Source organism: Falco rusticolus, chromosome 9 (genome assembly GCF_015220075.1).
Source record: "Falco rusticolus isolate bFalRus1 chromosome 9, bFalRus1.pri, whole genome shotgun sequence".
Lineage (NCBI taxonomy): Eukaryota > Metazoa > Chordata > Aves > Falconiformes > Falconidae > Falco > Falco rusticolus.
This window is the reverse complement of record NC_051195.1, coordinates 16,025,846-16,044,516: the sequence shown is the minus strand read 5'-3', so window position 1 is coordinate 16,044,516 and position 18,671 is coordinate 16,025,846. Positions and strand designations below refer to the sequence as shown.

At 43.4% G+C, this 18,671-nt stretch overlaps 1 protein-coding gene across 2 annotated transcripts; it reads right to left on the bottom strand.

Annotated features, from left to right (window-relative positions):
- Window positions 1–6,771: 6,771 nt before the first annotated feature.
- Window positions 6,772–15,634, bottom strand: CDK1 (cyclin dependent kinase 1). 2 transcript variants are annotated; one of them, XM_037400474.1, is made up of 8 exons: window positions 15,537–15,634; window positions 14,486–14,536; window positions 12,945–13,101; window positions 11,720–11,843; window positions 11,171–11,341; window positions 10,552–10,715; window positions 10,280–10,421; window positions 6,772–7,113 (listed from the first exon to the last, which is right to left on the bottom strand). In XM_037400474.1, the coding sequence occupies exons 2-8, from the start codon at window positions 14,520–14,522 to the stop codon at window positions 6,997–6,999; spliced, it is 912 nt and encodes a 303-aa protein (XP_037256371.1). In that variant the 5' UTR covers window positions 14,523–14,536; window positions 15,537–15,634; the 3' UTR covers window positions 6,772–6,996. The 2 variants fall into 2 exon arrangements, with proteins under 2 accessions (XP_037256371.1, XP_037256370.1); XM_037400473.1 differs by lacking the exon at window positions 15,537–15,634 and adding an exon at window positions 14,675–14,928.
- Window positions 15,635–18,671: the final 3,037 nt, after the last annotated feature.

Below are 18,671 nucleotides of genomic sequence, written 5' to 3'. Positions count from 1 at the left end.
TCCTGTGGGAAGCAACAAAAGCTGACCCATGCAGAGGTACACTAAGAGACACTCTCTTCTCTGCCTTACTTCAACTAGCCCAATTCTTTCCGATCCCCACAGGTGTCTGAAGACCGGCTAGGTCACAGCAGTAAGCTGTTCGCAATACGATCCATTAAGAGACCCTACAAGGTGAAAAGGACTGACTTCTCCTTTTATCCCCCCATGCCACCAACTGGGAGCATTTTAGAGCCTGAGCTCTCCTCTGGTATGAAGAGTCCGGATGGGACAACCTCAGGTATTAGATAACCTTCCTTGTGGTCTTTAGTCCCCGTTGGAAGCAAGACAGGCAGAGCCAGCCCTTGGGTTGGTTGGTGTTCTTCCTCTAATCGCTGTAGAGGAGGACAGACTTGAAAAAGGTCAGTCTCTGATGCTTCTTAAGTCAAAAGACTCAGATAACAGAGAAGAAAAATAGCACTGGAGGGCAGTTGGAGATGGAGGGAATAGCAGCGAGGACTTTTAATGATACAGGGACAAAACTTTTTTTTTTTAATGCAAAAATAGCTCTTCTGAAAGACCAGCAATTGGCAGGGAAAGTGTTAATTAATGAGTCTCGTACAAAGAAAAGCAGTAGGTACAGAGCAAATAAAAGCCAGGGAAGCTCCTTTAGCCCTACTTGGACCAGAAGGGCCCGTGGGGCACTGCTTGCTAAGCAAGTCTCAGCTGTCATGGGAAAAGCATCTTCCTCCAGGACTAAGGATCCATGCTGGAAATTACCAAGATCACAGGTTTTGACCCTCAGTCACAAACACGCTGCTTTGCATGTACTGGGTGTCTTGTGAGTTGTAGGCAGAACATTTTAAAAATTAAATTCAATAGGTTACTACTTAAAATAGTTTGGAAAAATATTTTCTTAACCAACCGCCTCCCACAGTCTAGTCTAAACCCTACAGAGGTCAACAGAAAGGCTTTTACTAAATTCAAAGAACTGAATATAACTAACCCTGTAAAGCCATTAATTATCCCCAAAGGCATAACACCTATCACTTCAGCAACCAGGAGAAACGAACTATCATTTCCAATTCTTCCATTAGAGGCAGCCAGCTACCTATACTGGGTACATATGTTTGAGACTGGTCAATTAATCAGCAGCAGCTTCAATCAAGGCTGCTATTGATTCAAACAGAATGAGAACATAGTGAAATAGCCAGCAGACCACGCTCAAGTAGAATATGCCCAACAACAGAGGTGAATGCCTAGTACCCTGCTGAGATGTACATGTGAGGAGACAATACTTTATACAGGAATATGTAGTGGGAACAAAACCAAGAGCCATTACCTGAAATCAGCCATTGGTGCAGCAGATGTAAACCAGAGCAGCTGGTGGTCAAAGCAATGGGAAATTTTTACATTACCCCACAAATTGATGCAGCTTGTCAGAAAATAAGGCAAGGAGCTTGGCAGGGAACTAAAAAAAGTCAGGCTTAATGAAGTATGGCCTCTGTATCAACGTTTCCTTATTCTCACTCAGTCTTTACACTGCTGATACAAAATAAAATCGAGCCAGTAGTAGTGCTATGTCTTCATGCAGGTCTGCAGACATCAAGCAGGAAATATTGCTATTCAAAACTGGCTTTTCAGAGGTAACCCCAAATACTGTACAAGAATACTAATAAGTTCTCAGTCACTTGCTGCACAATTTTTATTTGCTGCTCAAAAATAATTGCAAACGTACCAAAACGCAACTGCAATCTGGCTGAACAGATACATCTTTATGACTCCAGCAGGTACATCTCGCATCCCCTCTGGGCCAATATAAATCTTACACCTACCCCACGTTTCAACAGATGAAGGAGCACTTTGTAGCACACACTCCAGGACAAACAGAAGGTTCCTTAGGTAATTAATGGAGGGGGAGCTTGTTTACATGATCCTTTTTAGCAATGTCACAATAGCTTGACATCCCCTCCCTCCTGCAGAAAACTGATTATACAAATGCTAAAACTAGATCTACACACAGCAGTGGAAAGCCAAAGTCAGTCCTCTTCTAGCACCGTAGAAACTGGATCAATCATGCATTTACCAGCTGCTGCAGGACTGTCCCAAGGCAATGCCTCTTCAGTCCTAAAAGCCTGGTACCACCCTGCACTGCTCTGTTGGTTTAGTTAACATCAGCTTTAGTCTTTACTCAGGAACCAACTTATGCATAAGGGACGTTTCCCAGCTTTAATTGTTCAGAAGCATGCAGCATTTTCCTTCATTTAATAAGATTTTTTTATCATTAACCTCCTTCCTTTTGTCAGACACATCATTACCTTAACCTGATTCCCTCTGGCACTAACCACACGCAGTGTAAAGCGGCAGGTAACATTCTCATTTCCTGGCAAATTGTGTGGTACTCCAGTGGACTCAGCCTGGCCAGCTGCAGTAAATATTCTTCTGGTTCTAGTAACTGCAGTTGCATTAAGTGTTGAAATATTTCTTTAGCAGCAAAACCTGAGAATAGCCCTTTTCTAGTACTGACAAATTACCACTGGTTATAACTTGGGTTAGGACACACGTTTAACGTTTCAATGGTACCAAAGGTTGCTATTATCAAACCTTCCTTAGAAAGACCCCTTTTTTCTCTCATCAATAACGGTTACTCCTTCAGATCTACCCCCCGCCCCAGCCCCATGCCCCAAGAACTCTTCCAGGACCTCCTCACAAAGAAAAAACCAAAAAAACCAACAAAACCCCAAACACTATTGTTGAACTACAGGACTTGAGTGAAAATTTTGTTCTGCTCCAGACAAGTCGCCAGACCCCTCTCTGCCTCAGCCCCTCGTCACTAAGACAGCAGATGCTGATGCAGAACATCCCAACCCATTGGTGAGAAGCGCTAGGTACTAATCGTCCTGGACTTGCCTTTACCTGAAAAATTATCTTTTTCATGAAACTTCTTGCCTCTCCTACCCCAGTAAATACTGGACAGAGAATATGATTTGTAAAAGCAGACACCGCCAATGGGTTTTAAGAATGAGAGGCTGAGAACATTAGAGACTTACACTTCCAAAAGCAAACGTGACTCAGTGGTTGATGTATGACAAGGGAAAAATATTTAAGACTAGAAAACAAGCAAGCAAGAGAGATACCACCGTTATTGTCAAATTGTTTGGGATTGTCAAATGAGAGAGAAACTGCACAAAAGGAAAGCACATGAAGAGTCGAGTTCTGCATGTTCGGTAGCAGCTGTTTCAGGAAATTGTATCTGCTAATCTCCAGGTCCATCTCCAGGTGCCATAAAGGAGCATAAACAACAGTAGGAAAATGCCCACAAGAAGATAAGTCACTCAAAAAGAACCGATTGTAAATTAAAATTTATTTGAAACAAGTTAAGTCTGCAGCAGAGCATGCCAATCAGCTAGCCCTGCTCTGCCTGTGCAGACTGAAGAGGACAGATTCATTGCACACTGCAGCGTAAAGGCACTGCTAGAAGCACTGGCCCAGGAAGGACAGCCTCTGACACAGACATCTGCACCAACACATGAAGAGGTGCAGGTTTCTTTTTACACCAGCTTTTACATATTCGCCCCATTCAAGGATTTTGAAAGAAAAGCTCTTCCTCTTTGTTCCCTGTAAAATCTCTATTGCTAAGAGCCATTTGTTTCAAAAGCAGTAGATGGCAATACCATATTCTTACTAAAGTGAATTATGTCCAAGTAAAATACAAGCAGCTGAGCTCGGTCTACAAGTATCTAGTAGGTGGTTGGCAATTTTGAAAAGAACAAGCCTTGCTAGCACTTGGAAACTTCAAAAAACCACCCCCCATCCCCTAATTTGACCCTGCATAAAATGCCATTCTTGCATATACCAAACTTTTTTACCTGCACTACTTTTTAACAGGATGGAAGATGAGCAAGTTAAGTGAAAGAGCAGGTTAAGGTTACCATTCCCTGCTAGGGTTTTCCCCGTGCTATAGCAGAAAACTCATTATTGAGTGGCAGCCACAGCACCAGAGGTATTACCGATGCAAGATCATGGAACTTTATTTCCACTAAGAGCAGACTGCTTTTACATAAAGTAATTCCACCCCCAGTTCTTACAACGGTCAGAAGAAAGCTACTGCACACTCGTGGAGCTTTTACAGATGCTCACTGTCACTATAAAAGCCCATAAAGGTAACTTTAAATTCAACATTACATTATTTACTAGTAGTAACAGTAAGTGGGCTTTTAGAGATTAAGTTACTTAGTAACTGAGGAACTAAATCTACTGCACGTAACGGAGGGGGGGAACAATACATTGACTTCTAGTCACTTCAGAAAAGGTACAGTGTTCTCTATTTTCAGCTAATCACTCTCCATCCGAAGCTATGAAACATATGCTGGCTATTGCCTGGTGGGCCCACAGCCAGCTGCTGGTTTGATACAATTCAGTTGTCTAAACACCCTAATAAAGATTAGGAACCAGCAAAACCCTGCCAAGAGCTACGAGGTCCCCAACTGGAGGACAAATGTACTATAGCAATTCAGTTCTCAATACACAGCCAAAGCACCATCAATAAATAGGGCTGCCAATTCTGACCCGCAGCGGGGTAAATCCCCAAAGTACGAGGCACCTCAGGTTTTCAACAGCATGCAATGGATCTTCAGATGGTGAAAACCTGAGCATCACAAACCTCCCACGTACTAGGTCTAGGCAGCAGGGCAGTTAAAGTAGAGACCGGGGGTCCTCAAACTACGGCCCACGGGCCAGATACGGCCCCTGGTATTTACAGACCCCCCGCCGGGGGTTGGGGGGAACCAAGCAGCCGCAGACGGCTGCCTGCCACTGCATCTGCGCGCCGGCCCCCTGGTTAAAAAGTTTGAGGACCCCTGGCCTAGACAATGTGTTTTTCCTTAAGGTAAATTGTTCGCATTATTGATCACTTTGCACTGTATTTCAGAATTTAGCTATTGAAATGGGTCCTGTCTTTGGGTATGATGTTCACCACCTTATCTGACCTCAGACACAGATGACTTTGCATTCCTTTCTCCGTCCTGTATGCTAGTACTATAGTAGTTCATTCAGAGCTGCGAAGCTAGCTGTGTCACACCACTGGTCCTAATGGTGCCTGGGTAAACAAGAGAGACTGCAGACTTGTAATAAATTGTTTAAAAAGCTTTCTTTAGATGTTTTAGTACCAAAATCTTTTTGTTCACTGTATCACATGAAACAGACACGAGTACTACATGACAAAAATAGGGCTTTACCAGTATTGCAAGCAACAAGTCTGAGTTTGCCTAGTTGAAATCTTTCTCTCCACACAAAGAATTTAAACAAAAGTCTGTCCACTATAAGTCTTAAGGTCACCAGTATTTGCTTCAACAGATTAACTTCTGATTTTTTAAAGCAGTTGCTAGCAGGTTCCCCTTTTCTACACTAAAGGAACCAGCAGGCAACCATCCCTTGGTCCAGTAAAGCTCACATCAAGTTAACTACATTCAAAAGCAGATAAATGAGGCCCCTAGTTTGTCTTGAAACTTCATCCTATCACTAGCATTAACAGAAAGGAGTCAGCCACAGCAATCTTCTTCACCTCTGCCTTCGGTTAAGTGACCTCCTCTCTAAGCAATTTCTAACCAAGTCTCTCCACTGCTAAATGATTCCATTAAGCTGACAGTCTCCCGTCACTGCTGGAGATTAAGAACCACTCTGCAGAAAACAACACTAACACCACCCCGGGTGGTATGTACATCTAAAAATGCTACTCGTTAACAAAAAGTAGGCCTAAAACAAACGCAACAGTAAGCAGCTGAGGGACAGGATGTCATCACCGCCACTGCTCATTTCAAAGTCTCACTCTCCTGCAGCTCTAGGGCAGGGCTTTTATGAACTCTTCATAAACAGTGAGGCATGTTTTGTTCCTTTCACATGCCCAACTTAACAGGTTAAATCTTTTCATTACAATTCCACACTTTGCTGCAAGCTTTAGGCCCTAACCAGCAAGCACCAGTGCTTAAGACCCAATGAAACCTAAGCCAGATGTGCACTCCATGCCTACCGATGTATCTGAAAGCCAAAAGAGGGAGTAACTGGGTACCTAACATACAATCAATTAGTATATACCTCTGAATTTTGAACTTTTTATGATATTCACCTGTAAAGTTAAGCGATGATTGCAATTCCTAGCAGTCATGTTAAGCCAACATTTACTTGACTATTCCTATATAAAGACAGACTAATTTTCAAGTTGAAGCATAATCCAGGGGGCTCTACTTTTAACGAGACCCAGAGAACTGTATCACTGTTAGCAGTTGGAAGGGGCCCTGTTAAGCAGTTACACATTGGCATTAGGCAGTCAATATAAAATTGAAGATATCATACCTTAACCGGTCCAGGAGTTAGAACTATGCCAGTTCACAAGTTAACATGCCAACATCTAGGTAAATTCTCAGACCTTCAAGATAACAGAAAAGCATGCGGAGCAAGGATTTTTTCCAAATCATCATTTGCAATACCTCCAAAACCTCAAACCCTAAACCAAGTTTGGCCATCTACTTGGCTTTAGTAAGTTGCAATTCTTCAGTTCAAAATAACTCAATTTACATTGGTTGCCATGCTTAAGCAAAATTTTAACTGACCATTATACTGAAACAACTCAAACTTTTGAGGAATATCCTATTATATTTTCCTATCATATCAAGAACAACAGCCATTTAGTAGGTTAGTTGCTTTTTTTTTTTCTTCAGACAAGTGATACCTTACCAGCACATTCCAAAGAAAAAGAGTCCTTCTGTTGAGCACCCAGTCTAGAAAAAAGTTCAGTCCTTCACTGGATTTAAAGCTTTATTTATAGAAAGTTCATTGTCTTAACGGCAGCAATACTTGCATTGTATTTGAACTTAGGACTAATAGGTTAATATTTACATTTAGATAACACTTAAATGAAAACGAACTAAAGAGTTTTAGAGGAGACAGACATACAAGTTACAGACAGACTTAATAGTAAAAGTAAGCACAATTATTTCACTCTGGTTGATTTCATACAAAGGTCTACTCTTTCTTAATCAGATTAGCAGGGAGAGTGGATTTGTCCAAGTCATCAAAATATCGATGGTTCAAGGCCATTTTGCCAGAAATTCTTTTTGCAGGATCATAAATTAACATTTTCTGGAAGAAAAAGAAAACACATTTACTCCCTCATGAAATAGGAACTAAAATATTGTTAAAAGAGATAGATTTTTAACCACAGTAATAGTAATTATAATAATAAACCATAAAGAGAAGTTGTCCCCGCCATGTTCCACAATTTCTTGTAGAAGGAGAGAGGTTATTTCCACCTACAAGTCAGTAGTAGGTCAGTAGCAGTGCATAACATCTCAGGAAGTGAAGGACACATCTATTCTCCTATTCAATAACCAGGCCCATGCATGCATCTGGGTACCACATGCACCAAACTAAATCTAGAACCAGACATTGTGGCAATAATTATTTGTGTCAGCTTCTCGACTAAGGGAAATCAAGCTTTAAGCTGTTAGAGCCCAACATGTTTACCAAAGACAAGTGGTCTTACACTTGTATTGTTAAACTGAGATTGAAGAAACTGATGTCAAATTGCTATTACTGCTTGGTGCAGCACTTCAGTTAAAATAAGAGAGTGATCCCTGTTTCAAAATCCATATAGGGAAATAGCAGGCAAACAGGTAGAACTGAAGAAACACAGAGTTTCTTTGCAGTAAGTTACTTCAACTGAAGACTTTATAATAAAGCTGAAAGGAAATAGAGGGGATGTCACAGCCACCAGAAAGCCCTCAGAACTTTACAGAACAGGCAAGACTGTTTTGCTAGGAGCTTTAATGAAAAGAGTCTACGGTTTATATCATACAACCGGCTGCAAAAGAAAGGAATAAAGCATTTCGCAGTTTTCTACTAGGTCTAAGACTAGCCAAGTCTGCAAAGTCTTTTTGCTTTTACTCCTCTTTACTAAAGGAAAGTACATTTCAAATTCAAATAACCAGGATTCTACCAGCTGCTTCTTCGCCATCCCCACAACAAGTTTGTTTTCCAGAAAAAAAGCTTAACCAATATTACTCTGCCCAGTATTCAGTCTTGACATTTAACTGTCTTTAGACTTCATCCTACAGGGAGCCTTCCAAGTTGATTTAAACCACGAAATTTGCATTTATGTTCTCTGAACTCCTGCCAAATGCAACAGAGTCTCTAGATTTAACCTTGCATGTCCAATTTTACCTTGTGACAGGTTCCCATTAGCTATATCGCAGAATAATAGTATCCCATAGCTAATACCAATATCAAAGTTTTTCTTGAAATTGACTCAGACAAAAAAAGGCACAAATTTATCTGAAAAGGGGATGCTTTGACATTGAGGCTACAGCACTTCAGCTGATAGATTAAGTGACCATTTCTCCTCTGAGCAGCCTGAAACATAGCTTTTCCTGGCACTTCATTTCTGATAGACCAAAGCTTTTGATGACAGCCATTAAGTGCTTTGGAATCCTGGCCCCAGAAGTAGTTTAGATTATGAAGGTCTTAAGTTTACAGCCTGACTCAAGCAATTGGTCTCAATACAAAAATATGTGACCCATTTTCAGAGATAACTATTTTACATGCCACTTCCATCTGCAATCATCTATAGAAGGAGAAATTAACATCTTCATTGACACATTTGGGCTTGTACTCTAGAATGAAATATTCAGTTTCGTTGCCTTTAAAGTCATATTACTGCTTCAGGCTTAAAAGTGCCATAGGAAATTTAAATGGACTCCAGATGCCTAAGGGTTCAGCCATTCCAGTCACCAGGCATTAATAGGAAGCTAAAATGTCAACATTTATTAAAGGTAAAATTATACAAGATTTTAGAGAATTTAGTATGCTTTGAGATTAGTATTGTGTTACCACCATTTGAGGAACTAGTAATTTTTTGGCCTTTATTAGCAGCAGCCCAGAACATGGGTTTTGCACAATGAAGCCACAACTAAGCTCAGATGAGTACTTAGCAGGCCAGTTACATGACTATGAGATTTTCTTGCCTGTTCAATTTATCTTAGTTTGTAAGTACAATCAGAAACAGTTCTACTTCAAACTGATTTACTCATCATGCTGTCAGTGGAATTATTCCCAGCTTAAGTCAGTTGTCTCTGTAAAACAATACTGCTACAAGATTCAGAGAGCTATCCAAAATAACTTTACATTTAACAAATGTTCAGGTTGTCAATCTGAACTGTGGTTCTGTTCTCACAAAGAAAACCTGTGAGAAATTGTGGTCATTTGAGATTCTTTGGCAACACTGCTTCATTCAGAGTATTTTGCTACAGCTGTACCAATATGGATAATAAACTACTTAGTGACTGCTTAAAAATATGAGCCAGCTACACAGGTAAACGCGGTAGAAGGTTCCCCTTGTACCAAGATAGTTCTCAAGTTTCAGCTTATTTTAAGACACAGAGCACCCACCCCACACCCCCCATACATAAGTCTGCACTGTATAAATGCATCTTTAGGAGAGCAAAAGGGTAAGTCACCAAGGTACATTCTCACACTTAGGTACATCTAAGATCACACCTGATATGTGATCTAAATTAGTCTGCAGTGGCAGCACGTGAGCTGGAAGGGCACTACAGGGAAAAGCCTGATGAAGAGCTTGTCAAATAAAAGCTTAGTGTGATACTTCAACTGCACGGCCAGAGAACTAGACTCACACTAGAAACAAAATACACCAATTAAAAGTTAACCCACCACAGTCAAAAACATTTAAAGGCAATTGAGACAGATACTATAGGCCAACTTAGACTAAGCCCCTGGTTTCACAGCTAATCAATAAATTCAGCTGTTTCCATCTTTGTTTATTCAGTTTGACCACCATGAAAGCTTAACCAAAATGAGCCCACTAAGATTAATCTACATGCTACCTTAAAAGAAAAACATTTTCAACTGGATCACAGTCATATAGCCACATTACAATTAGTGCTGGCAGCAGGAAGGTGACAGCTACAGTTTGTGGACAGAAGCCTTCATTTAGACCTGATTGTAAATGCTAATCCAGGTTCAACTTGAAAGTGAGGATGATTAGTATAAAAAAAGCTGAGGTGCAAGTGCTTTATGAGAAGAGTAGTATTGTCGTCTATTATTTATGAAGGGAGTGAGTGTCACTCAGTGTCAGTTCTACAAGAATGACAACCCATACCACTGCTGGTAGTTTGAAGGTCTCTACATCTTCATTCTAGCCAAGACTGATTAGTATAGCTTTGTGTGTTCTGGAGTATTTTAAAATTACCTGTTCAGTTTCTTACTCAGCAATTTAAGAAAGACTACTTACAGCCAGCAGGTCAAGCCCATCATCATCTAAGTTTTTGACATGTGTTCCAAGGCTGCCAGGTTTCCATTTTGGGAAAGTGTTTTTATAGTCTTGCAGAGATTCCACTTCAGGCCATACCTCATTGTTGGGGGTCCCTAAAGCTCTGTGCAAGCATAAGCAAAATATTAAGCAGTGTAGTCTGAGATCTGTACATCCTGCTATGGTTTTAATAAGCACGCAGCACTATCCCGCAAAGCCGCACAAGTAGCAAGGAAAAGTTTAGCCTGACATACCTGAAGATTCTGAAGAGCTGGTCAATCTCTGAGTCTCCATGGAAAAGCGGCTTTTTAGTTGCCAGCTCAGCAAATATGGTACCTATGCTCCATATATCTACAGGGGTAGAGTAACGAGCAGATCCCAGCAATACCTCTGGAGACCTGTACCACAGTGTCACTACCTGTTAAACATAGAAATATTTTTTTAAGTGCATAGGATCAGGTCCTCTAATTGACTGGAAGCGCAATGGCTCATATGTTAAGTAGCATTCACAGGTTTTTGGTTAAAATAATAGTCAGTGCTAGAAGTTTTAGTGAAAATACTAGTTTCAAACTTCATTTATAGACAAATCCAAAAGACTCCATTGCAGTAGTTGCCTTTAGCAATCAATGAGTTCTGGCCTGATTCATTCTCAAGGTAAGAGCAGGATTCATAAGATGCTTTGGAACTTTAGACTAAAACAACAGTCAGGGAGACAGAAAGCCATTGAGTAAAACAAAACCGAAATAAAACTTTTTGATACTGTTAGTTTATGACTTCAAAAACTCCTTGATTCTTTTCAGCTGTGTAATACTCAGTTATTACCAGGAAGCTAGCAAGTATTGTCAAAATCACCAAGAGGATGTTCCAACTCACTTCATGAGTGTATACCCGCACTGGAATTCCAAAGGCTCGGGCCAATCCAAAGTCTGCCAGTTTAATCACTCCTTTGTCATCTATTAAGAGATTCTGAGGTTTTAAGTCTCTGTGCAGAACTCTTCTTGAATGGCAGAAGACAATACCTTGCAAGATTTGATACAAGTAACTCTAGAAAGGAGGAAGTAGAAAAAAAAAAAAAAGGAGTAACCTTTAGTACAAGTTAGTGTTCTGCAACATAAAGCTGTTTCCTTACATTAGATCTCCCCATAGTAGTAGGATACAGAGAGCCAAAGCATTGCAGATGTTGCATTAATATCATAAAGCCACACAAATTAATACTTAAGCTTCATTTAAGGCAGTTTAATTTCAGTAATTAAAAGAATTTTAAGTGGCATTTGAGAGCAAAACTCACATTTATTACCCACAGCTGCTTCTTTAACCTTTCATTTCTTCTCAAGGAGTTAATTATACTGAAAAGACCTGCTTATAGCTTTGTAGGTGATCTTTCCATTAGTTTCTCTCGTATTAAGAAATTGTCCTCATTACCTTAACACGTGAACGATCCAAATATTGGCCAGATGGAATAGTATCCAAGTATTTCTTGAGATCCATGGAGAGGAATTCAAAGACAAGGTACAGTCTTGAATCCTGCATAAGAACATCCTGAAGACTAAAAATTGAGTCATGATCAACTCCATTGCAAAATGCACAGACTCATGGTTACATTTCCCCTCTCAACAGGGATATAAGCTGACGTTTCCAAGTTCCTATTATAAAAGTCTTAAAAAGCTTTCAGTCTTCAAAGATTAACAGTGAGTTATACTGTCATCTGGAAAATCAAGCGTATCTGAAATAGCGTCAGACTGAGATAAAAACCTATATGCTTCCCATTAAACTTAGACTTCCTCACGCCTAGTATTAGACACAGGAAGTCTGAGGAAAACACACTGTTGCCTTGGAGAAAAAAAAAAAGAAAAAAGACTGTGGGTGTTGGTGCCTAGCTTCTGTTTGAAGCTGACTTATAGCAGAGCCTGAATTACTAGGTGGACTTAAGGGAATATTATAATAGGAACCTAGTAGACACCGCAGGATTTTCAGTTTTAAGTACCTCCTTCATCCTTAATAGATTACAAGGGTTCCTAAACCCAAGTATACATACAATTAGTCACTACATGGCTGGAAATGGCCAATTTTCAGGCACATTGGAGAGAAAGTATTTTGCTGCATTAAAGAGCAAGCAAATATTTTGGGGGAAAGACAATAGCTGCAATCAATTTTAAATGTCAAGTAATCACCGATGGAAGTTTCACTCATAGCTCAGACATGCCAGCATCATAACACAACATGTAAATTTCTGCTACAAAGCAGCAAGGAAGTGACTGATGACAGAGGCTCATGTAAGAACACTAGAGCCAAGTGGTCTATTCCACAGTGGCAAGTAAAATTCTGAGACCAACTAAAGTAACAGCTTCAACTAGTTCTCATGAGGTTATTGTTAGAGTGGAAACGGCATACCATTCTGAAAATAATTGACCCGATTACAAAAATCAGCAAAAGTTAGATTTCTAGAACGGGAAGAGGCAGCATGAGGAAGTCCCAGTTAGAAAAATGGCATAAACATGGGATTTGGGACTATAGTTATTTGCTGTAAAGCAAATACTGTATTAAGCAGAGTAGCTCCCACCTCACTAGAATGGTGGAAAAATAATTTCTTATCTGAAGTGACCTAGCACCCTTCAGAGTGTTTAGCTAAATACCAGTATATGCATACCAGACTATATTGGGATGATGCAGCTCTTTTAATAAAGAAATTTCTCGGATAGCAGTACTTGGAACGCCTTCCTCCTCACTTTCTAGACGTATTTTCTTCATTGCCACCACTTGGCCTGTGGTTTTGTGACGACCTTTATACACAACACCATAGGTACCTGAACAAAAAGACAGTGAAACGCATACAGGAAATACCAGCTTCAGGTACAAGTAAATCACTGCAAGTAAGAACCGCTAACAAAGGCAAGAGTCCTTGCAATCAAGTATTTTTTGTTTAACTATTTGGCTTGATTACAAACTACTTAGTTTTGGCAGTTTAACCATGCAATAGTTTTGTTCGTTTCAAGCATGCCATCCATGAACAGTAACATTTGTTAGGACAGGGTACATGGTAGGCTAAGTGTGAAACTTGAGTATTTGGAAGATGTAGTTCTAAAATCAGATACTATTTGAGTTTCAGGTTGATCAGCTTTCAGGCAAGATCACTATATGTTTTCATCCCCAAAGGGTTATGATTTTACCATTGATACATCATGCTAAAACATTAAAAGTTTGGCTGCAAAAGAAGTAGCGCTCTCTCTGCAGAGATCCATCCATCCATTGGTCAGATCTATGGAAATAACTCTAGCACAACCCTCAGTGCTGGAGAGAGGGTAGTGCTGTGGGTCTCAGTAGAAGCTAAAATTGGAACCAGTAGTAATACTTTAATCATCAGTGTTCACAGAAGTAGAACCCTCAACAAACCAAGACAACTTAAGTATTCCCGTTTCACCCTTCTTGAAGCATTAATCCCTCAGATTAAGCTCCAACAAAATAGTTTCTTTCAGGAAGAAAGTATACATATGCAAGGCTTCAGTTATGACACCTTGTTGGAAGATCCAAGCCCATACATTTCGCTGTTACCTCAGAGTAATGAACTGCAAATTCTACATAAGGCTAAAGCATTATAAAACACACTGAGTTCTACATTTAACATAGGCTGGATTTCCAGTGAAAGGGGGTTTGTGGCTAATCTTCTTATTGCCTCATCATAAATTAATTGTTAAAATTCACTTCTCCACAGAGGTTTACTATCTGCTCATTCCCTTGACAAGCACAGTGATTGGATATAAACTGAGCACAACAATCAACAAACCACAAGTCCCCACCAGACACTCCAAGCAAGTAAGTATGCCACGCAATACAGCTTCAGGAGCAACTGGTAAACAAGTTCATACACAAAGGAATGGGGGAGCTTCCTAAACTGGAAAGCTGGCTTCAAGCCTCAGAACGTTTTCTTCCCCTCTTGGAGGAGAAGTACACTACCATTATCCATCAATATGAAGGTAGATGCTCCTCAACACTGATCAGTTGCTTCAAATGGACCATGTAACCTTCAAAAGAAGGGCACTCAAAGCCTTTACATATAGAAACAAGCTTGTGGTTTACTGCAGTAATTATTTTGTCAGTTGGTTGAATCTCAGTAGTTCCTCCAATAGCTTCAATGGCACTTGTTAACTCAGACTGTGGAGCATGACAAGGCTCCCCGTTCTTCACACTTACCTTCCCCAATCTTCTCTATTTTTGTGTAATCATCCATTTCTCCTGTTATCCCTGAAACGAAGGGGAGAAAACCCATGATGGTGGGGTGAACAGTTGCCGTCCTGAACACAGCCAAGTCCCTGGAGCTATGCCAGGCCTTTAGAAGCTAGTTTCACCTTACATAATTAGGATGCAACACGGAACACTTACCGTTCTCCTCAACAAAAAAAACAGGGTTCATTCATGGTTGCAACTAGAAAAACCGCCTGCCGAAGTATGAGTGGGCACAAACCCAAAAGGAGAAAAATGCTCTTGCGAGGAAAGCGCCTCCAAGCAACTGAGGGAAGACGCCACACTCACCAGTTTTCCACAGTTGCTCAGGACCAGGAGCCCTGCTACCCACAGTCGCGGGTTTGGTGTTAGCAACGACAGGGGCCGCCAGCCGCGACAGCTGGGCAACCACAAGCGCCCTGCAGAGCCGCCAGCCCGAGTTACGCTGAGCGGCACAAGGCCCCCGGAGGCGTCAGCGCCCGGTAGAACCGGCACCCCGCACCTCCCCGCCGCCGCGACCCCTCCACCGAGCGCGGCGCGGGCCCGCAGGGGCCGGAGAGCGCCGGGAAGTGACGCGGCCCCGCGGCTCCGGCCCAGGCGCCCGCCCGAATGGGGGCAGCCGGCGTCGGGGACGCGCTGCCGCCGCGGCCCCGCTCCTGCCCCGCCGTCGTGGGGCGCGACACCGCACCCGCCGTCACGGACCCAGCGGAGGCCCCGAGCACCCCTGGAAGGGTAGCCGCCTCGCCCACCTCCCTCCCCGGGCCTCATGGGCGACCCTGCCCGCACCGGGCGGGGACAGGGGCCCGCAGTGGCGGCTGGGCGCCGCAAAAGCACAGTCAGGGCCGGCCTCGCGGCAGCCGGTGAACCGCTCGCCCCGCTGCCGGGCCGGGAGCGGCGGGCTGAACCCGCGAACCGGCGTGAGAGAAGGAGAGAGCGGCCTCCACCGCGGCCAAGCGGCGCTCCGGGGCGGCCGGCCGTCCCGCAGGCCCCGCACCCTCCCGCCGTCCCCGCTGCTCCTCACCTGCGCCGCCGCCGAGGCCGCTCCGCGCCGCACGGACGTCCCACGGCTCCCTGGGGGCGGGCGTGCCGCATTCGAACTCGCCGCCGCCGCCGAACGCCGCCAATGGCGCCGCGCTGAGATGATTCAAAGCGGCCAATCAGAGCGCGCCGCTCCGGCGGCGCCAAAGCGAGGCTGAAAGGCGGCTTCTGCCTCAGTGCTAGAACTGGCGCGGCCGGGCGCGGCAAACTGAGGACGTGCAGGGCGTCCGCTTGGTTAGCGGCCAGTGCGGGGGGAGGCAGGCAGGTGGCGCGGGCGGGTGGTTCCCTATAGCCCGAAGCCTTTCTGCCCTAGCGGTGAGATGCGAGGGCATGCGTGCAAGGGGCTGCGCTGCCAACTGCTCGCTGCGTTAGTCTGTTTGCATGGTATGGAGAGTATAATCTTATCTGGATCAAGCTAAGCTTATGGCTGCAAGCTGCTCCTTTTAATCAAGCAAGTCTTTCAGATTTAGGTGCCGAGGCCGGCCAAAGCATAAATTCATTATTTCTGCCTGCAAGGGTGCTGATCGGTGAAGTACTGCTGCTGTGACTTTTGAAGCTGGTGATAAAGTCCATGCCTTAACAAAAGGTCATTGCACAACTTAATTCCCTGGAAGCCGGGACACAAGTCTGCAGGCAAACTGGAGTTCTGTGTCGCTGCTCCCAGATTAAGAACAATTAGTCCCTACCCTGTCACAGCTTCTGAAAGAAGGGGCGGGGTGGGGGGTGGGTGTGACTAGAGAGGCACCTGCATGTGGGCTTTGCTCAGAGAGTGCTCTGGAAGTTGCAGCCGCACACCATTAATACCTGGGGAAGTAGTAAAGCAATACAGTTACATTAAAAAACACACACACACCCCAAAAAAAAAAAAAAAAAACCTGGGAAAATACTACTCCAAACATTGCAAAATTGTGTTATTTAGAAACTACAATGCTAAACAGATTTGCAAAGCCTATAGTTTGATAGATCTTTCCCCTACAGGATAGTTTCACTGGATTCTGTGCTGCTGCTGACCCACACTAGTATCTGCTTCTCATTGGCACCGATGGTCCTGGGCCAGCACGCTTCTGTGGGAACCTACAGTCCCTGCAGGAGTGAGATACAAGCACCACTCCGCGTTGCTGAAGTAACTGCATTTTTTTAATTCACTGCACCAGTTTACAACATCCTTGAAGGATGGTGTTGCTGCTTCTCTTAAATGTAAGCAGTGCTGGCTGCTGTATGTACAAAACGTACCAAAAAAATAGAACTTCTCCCCTAAAGACATTTCTTTGGGAGGGTGATTCCAGCAGGCAGGACTGTTTATGGTGTGCTTCCTTCTTCTCTTCCCTAGCCCATGGCAAAGGTGAGAGCCAGCTCATCTCCACCAACATACATACGTATCGGGGTAAAAATCTTCCACTCCCTGGGGAATTTTTGCAGCACACAGTGTGCATGCTCTCAGGTTTCTGTTTACCTTGAATAGTTGTATTCCCAGCACTTGCTGGAGATCTACCTGCCTAGAACAAGGCTTTTGTATCTCTGGGAAACCCCAGATGGAAATACGGCCTGGCAGCTTGTGCAATCCATAGGGAAGGGGTCCATGTGCTCTGCCCTGCACGGCCGCAGGGAAACTCCTCCCGATGTAACTCAGCTGTGGCCAGGCCAGGCCAGGTGCAGTGGTGTGCAGGGACCAGCTGCACAGCCCAGGCGAGGGGTGTGTGACATGTCCCTCGTGCCTGGCTCTGCATCTCTGCACTGGCAGCGTTGGCAGCTCAGGGGGGATTGCTTTCCATAGCCGGCACTGGGGCAGGGGCTAATGCTGCTGACTCTGCCCCACTAATCCTTGTGCAGAGACTGTAGGAAGGTGGCCAAAGTCCAAGTTTTCCTTCAGATAAAAAGAAAACGTGTCTTGGAAATGCCAGACATATAGTAACCTTCGTTAACTTTGGGGAGGGGGGTTAGCAGTATAATGAACATTTGGTACTACAAATTAATGTTATATTAAAATATATGCAGATTACATTTGTATATAAAATATATTGTCTGAAAGTACTGAATACACTGACCTGAATTTTCTTGAAAGTAAAGTTACTTTTTTTTCCCTGTTTTTAACATATTAACCTAAAACTAACCAACGTTACTTTAAGTATACACACGTTTCTTAGTTGTACTCATACAGTAATTTCTGCTGGACACTAACCATTCATTCTCAGAGTGCTCACTGAATTTTCACATTTTTTGAGAATATGTCTTTTTCCATATATCCCATCGCCTTAGGAGTTTTGAGCAGTGAATACCAGCAGGCACCAGAGGGAAGGCTGGTGGAAGGAGAACAGCTGTCTCCTATGCAGGAGCCCAGTAGCCTTGCTTCTGTTTCAAGTGCAAGGAAACTGCTCCACCACCAGTGGCATACAGCACGGTAACCTGCAGAAGGCGGCGGTCCCCTCCACTGGTGACTGGGGTGACAAGTTTAGCCTTTTCCGATACCTTTAGAAAAAAACAAAGAGGTAGATGGCTTTGAGATCCACCTGATCGCTGTCGCACTCAAAGCCAAGCGTCACTGCCCCTGCTTTTTCATCTGCTCCAGTGACTCTGCCTCTGTGTACAAATTGTGCTGGCATCATCACAGGGAAGTGGCTCAGGGAAATTGTTTTGCTGCAGTCCCCCTGTTCGGTGGACTAGCAGCTGTGTACCAACACCTTATAGCAACAGAAAGTACTGTTGTGTGCAATGGTTCCCTTCAAGAACGGTGGAGGTTGCTTCACCTTTAGTGCACGCTGAGTGCTCAGTGGCTGTGGCAGTGGCTATTGGCCAAAAGCAGCTTATGCCAACTTCAGCTTGTCCCTGTCACTTCACAGCACAGCTGTGTGTGGCATAACTCCACGTACACCGACAGAAGCGCTACGTGCTCCATGCCCACACTCTCCACACTCACTTTCTCTGTCCCTCTCTGCAAAGAGAGCTAGAGCAAGCTCGAGCTTGCTTGCTTACAAGGCAGAGTACATGTGAGTATAGATTGTCATGACATTAACTTGTCAAATATCAGTCTGACAGTTCTGCTTACCCAGCATTTTCCTCCCTCTCACTCTTGTCTGTGTATCCTTAGGATATAAAGCATGTCTCCTTTCTGACTGGATGG

What these genes read in the sequence shown, in the direction of transcription:
- CDK1 (XM_037400473.1), bottom strand. Translation starts at nt 14,705, where the DNA reads ATGAACCCTGTTTTTTTTGTTGAGGAGAACG. An exon ending in TTTTTTTGTTGAGGAGAACG is followed by an intron (nt 14,537 to 14,674) that starts GTAAGTGTTCCG and finishes CCTTCGTTTCAG; the next exon opens with GGATAACAGGAGAAATGGAT. An exon ending in TGGATCGTTCACGTGTTAAG is followed by an intron (nt 11,342 to 11,719) that starts GTAATGAGGACA and finishes CCTCCTTTCTAG; the next exon opens with AGTTACTTGTATCAAATCTT.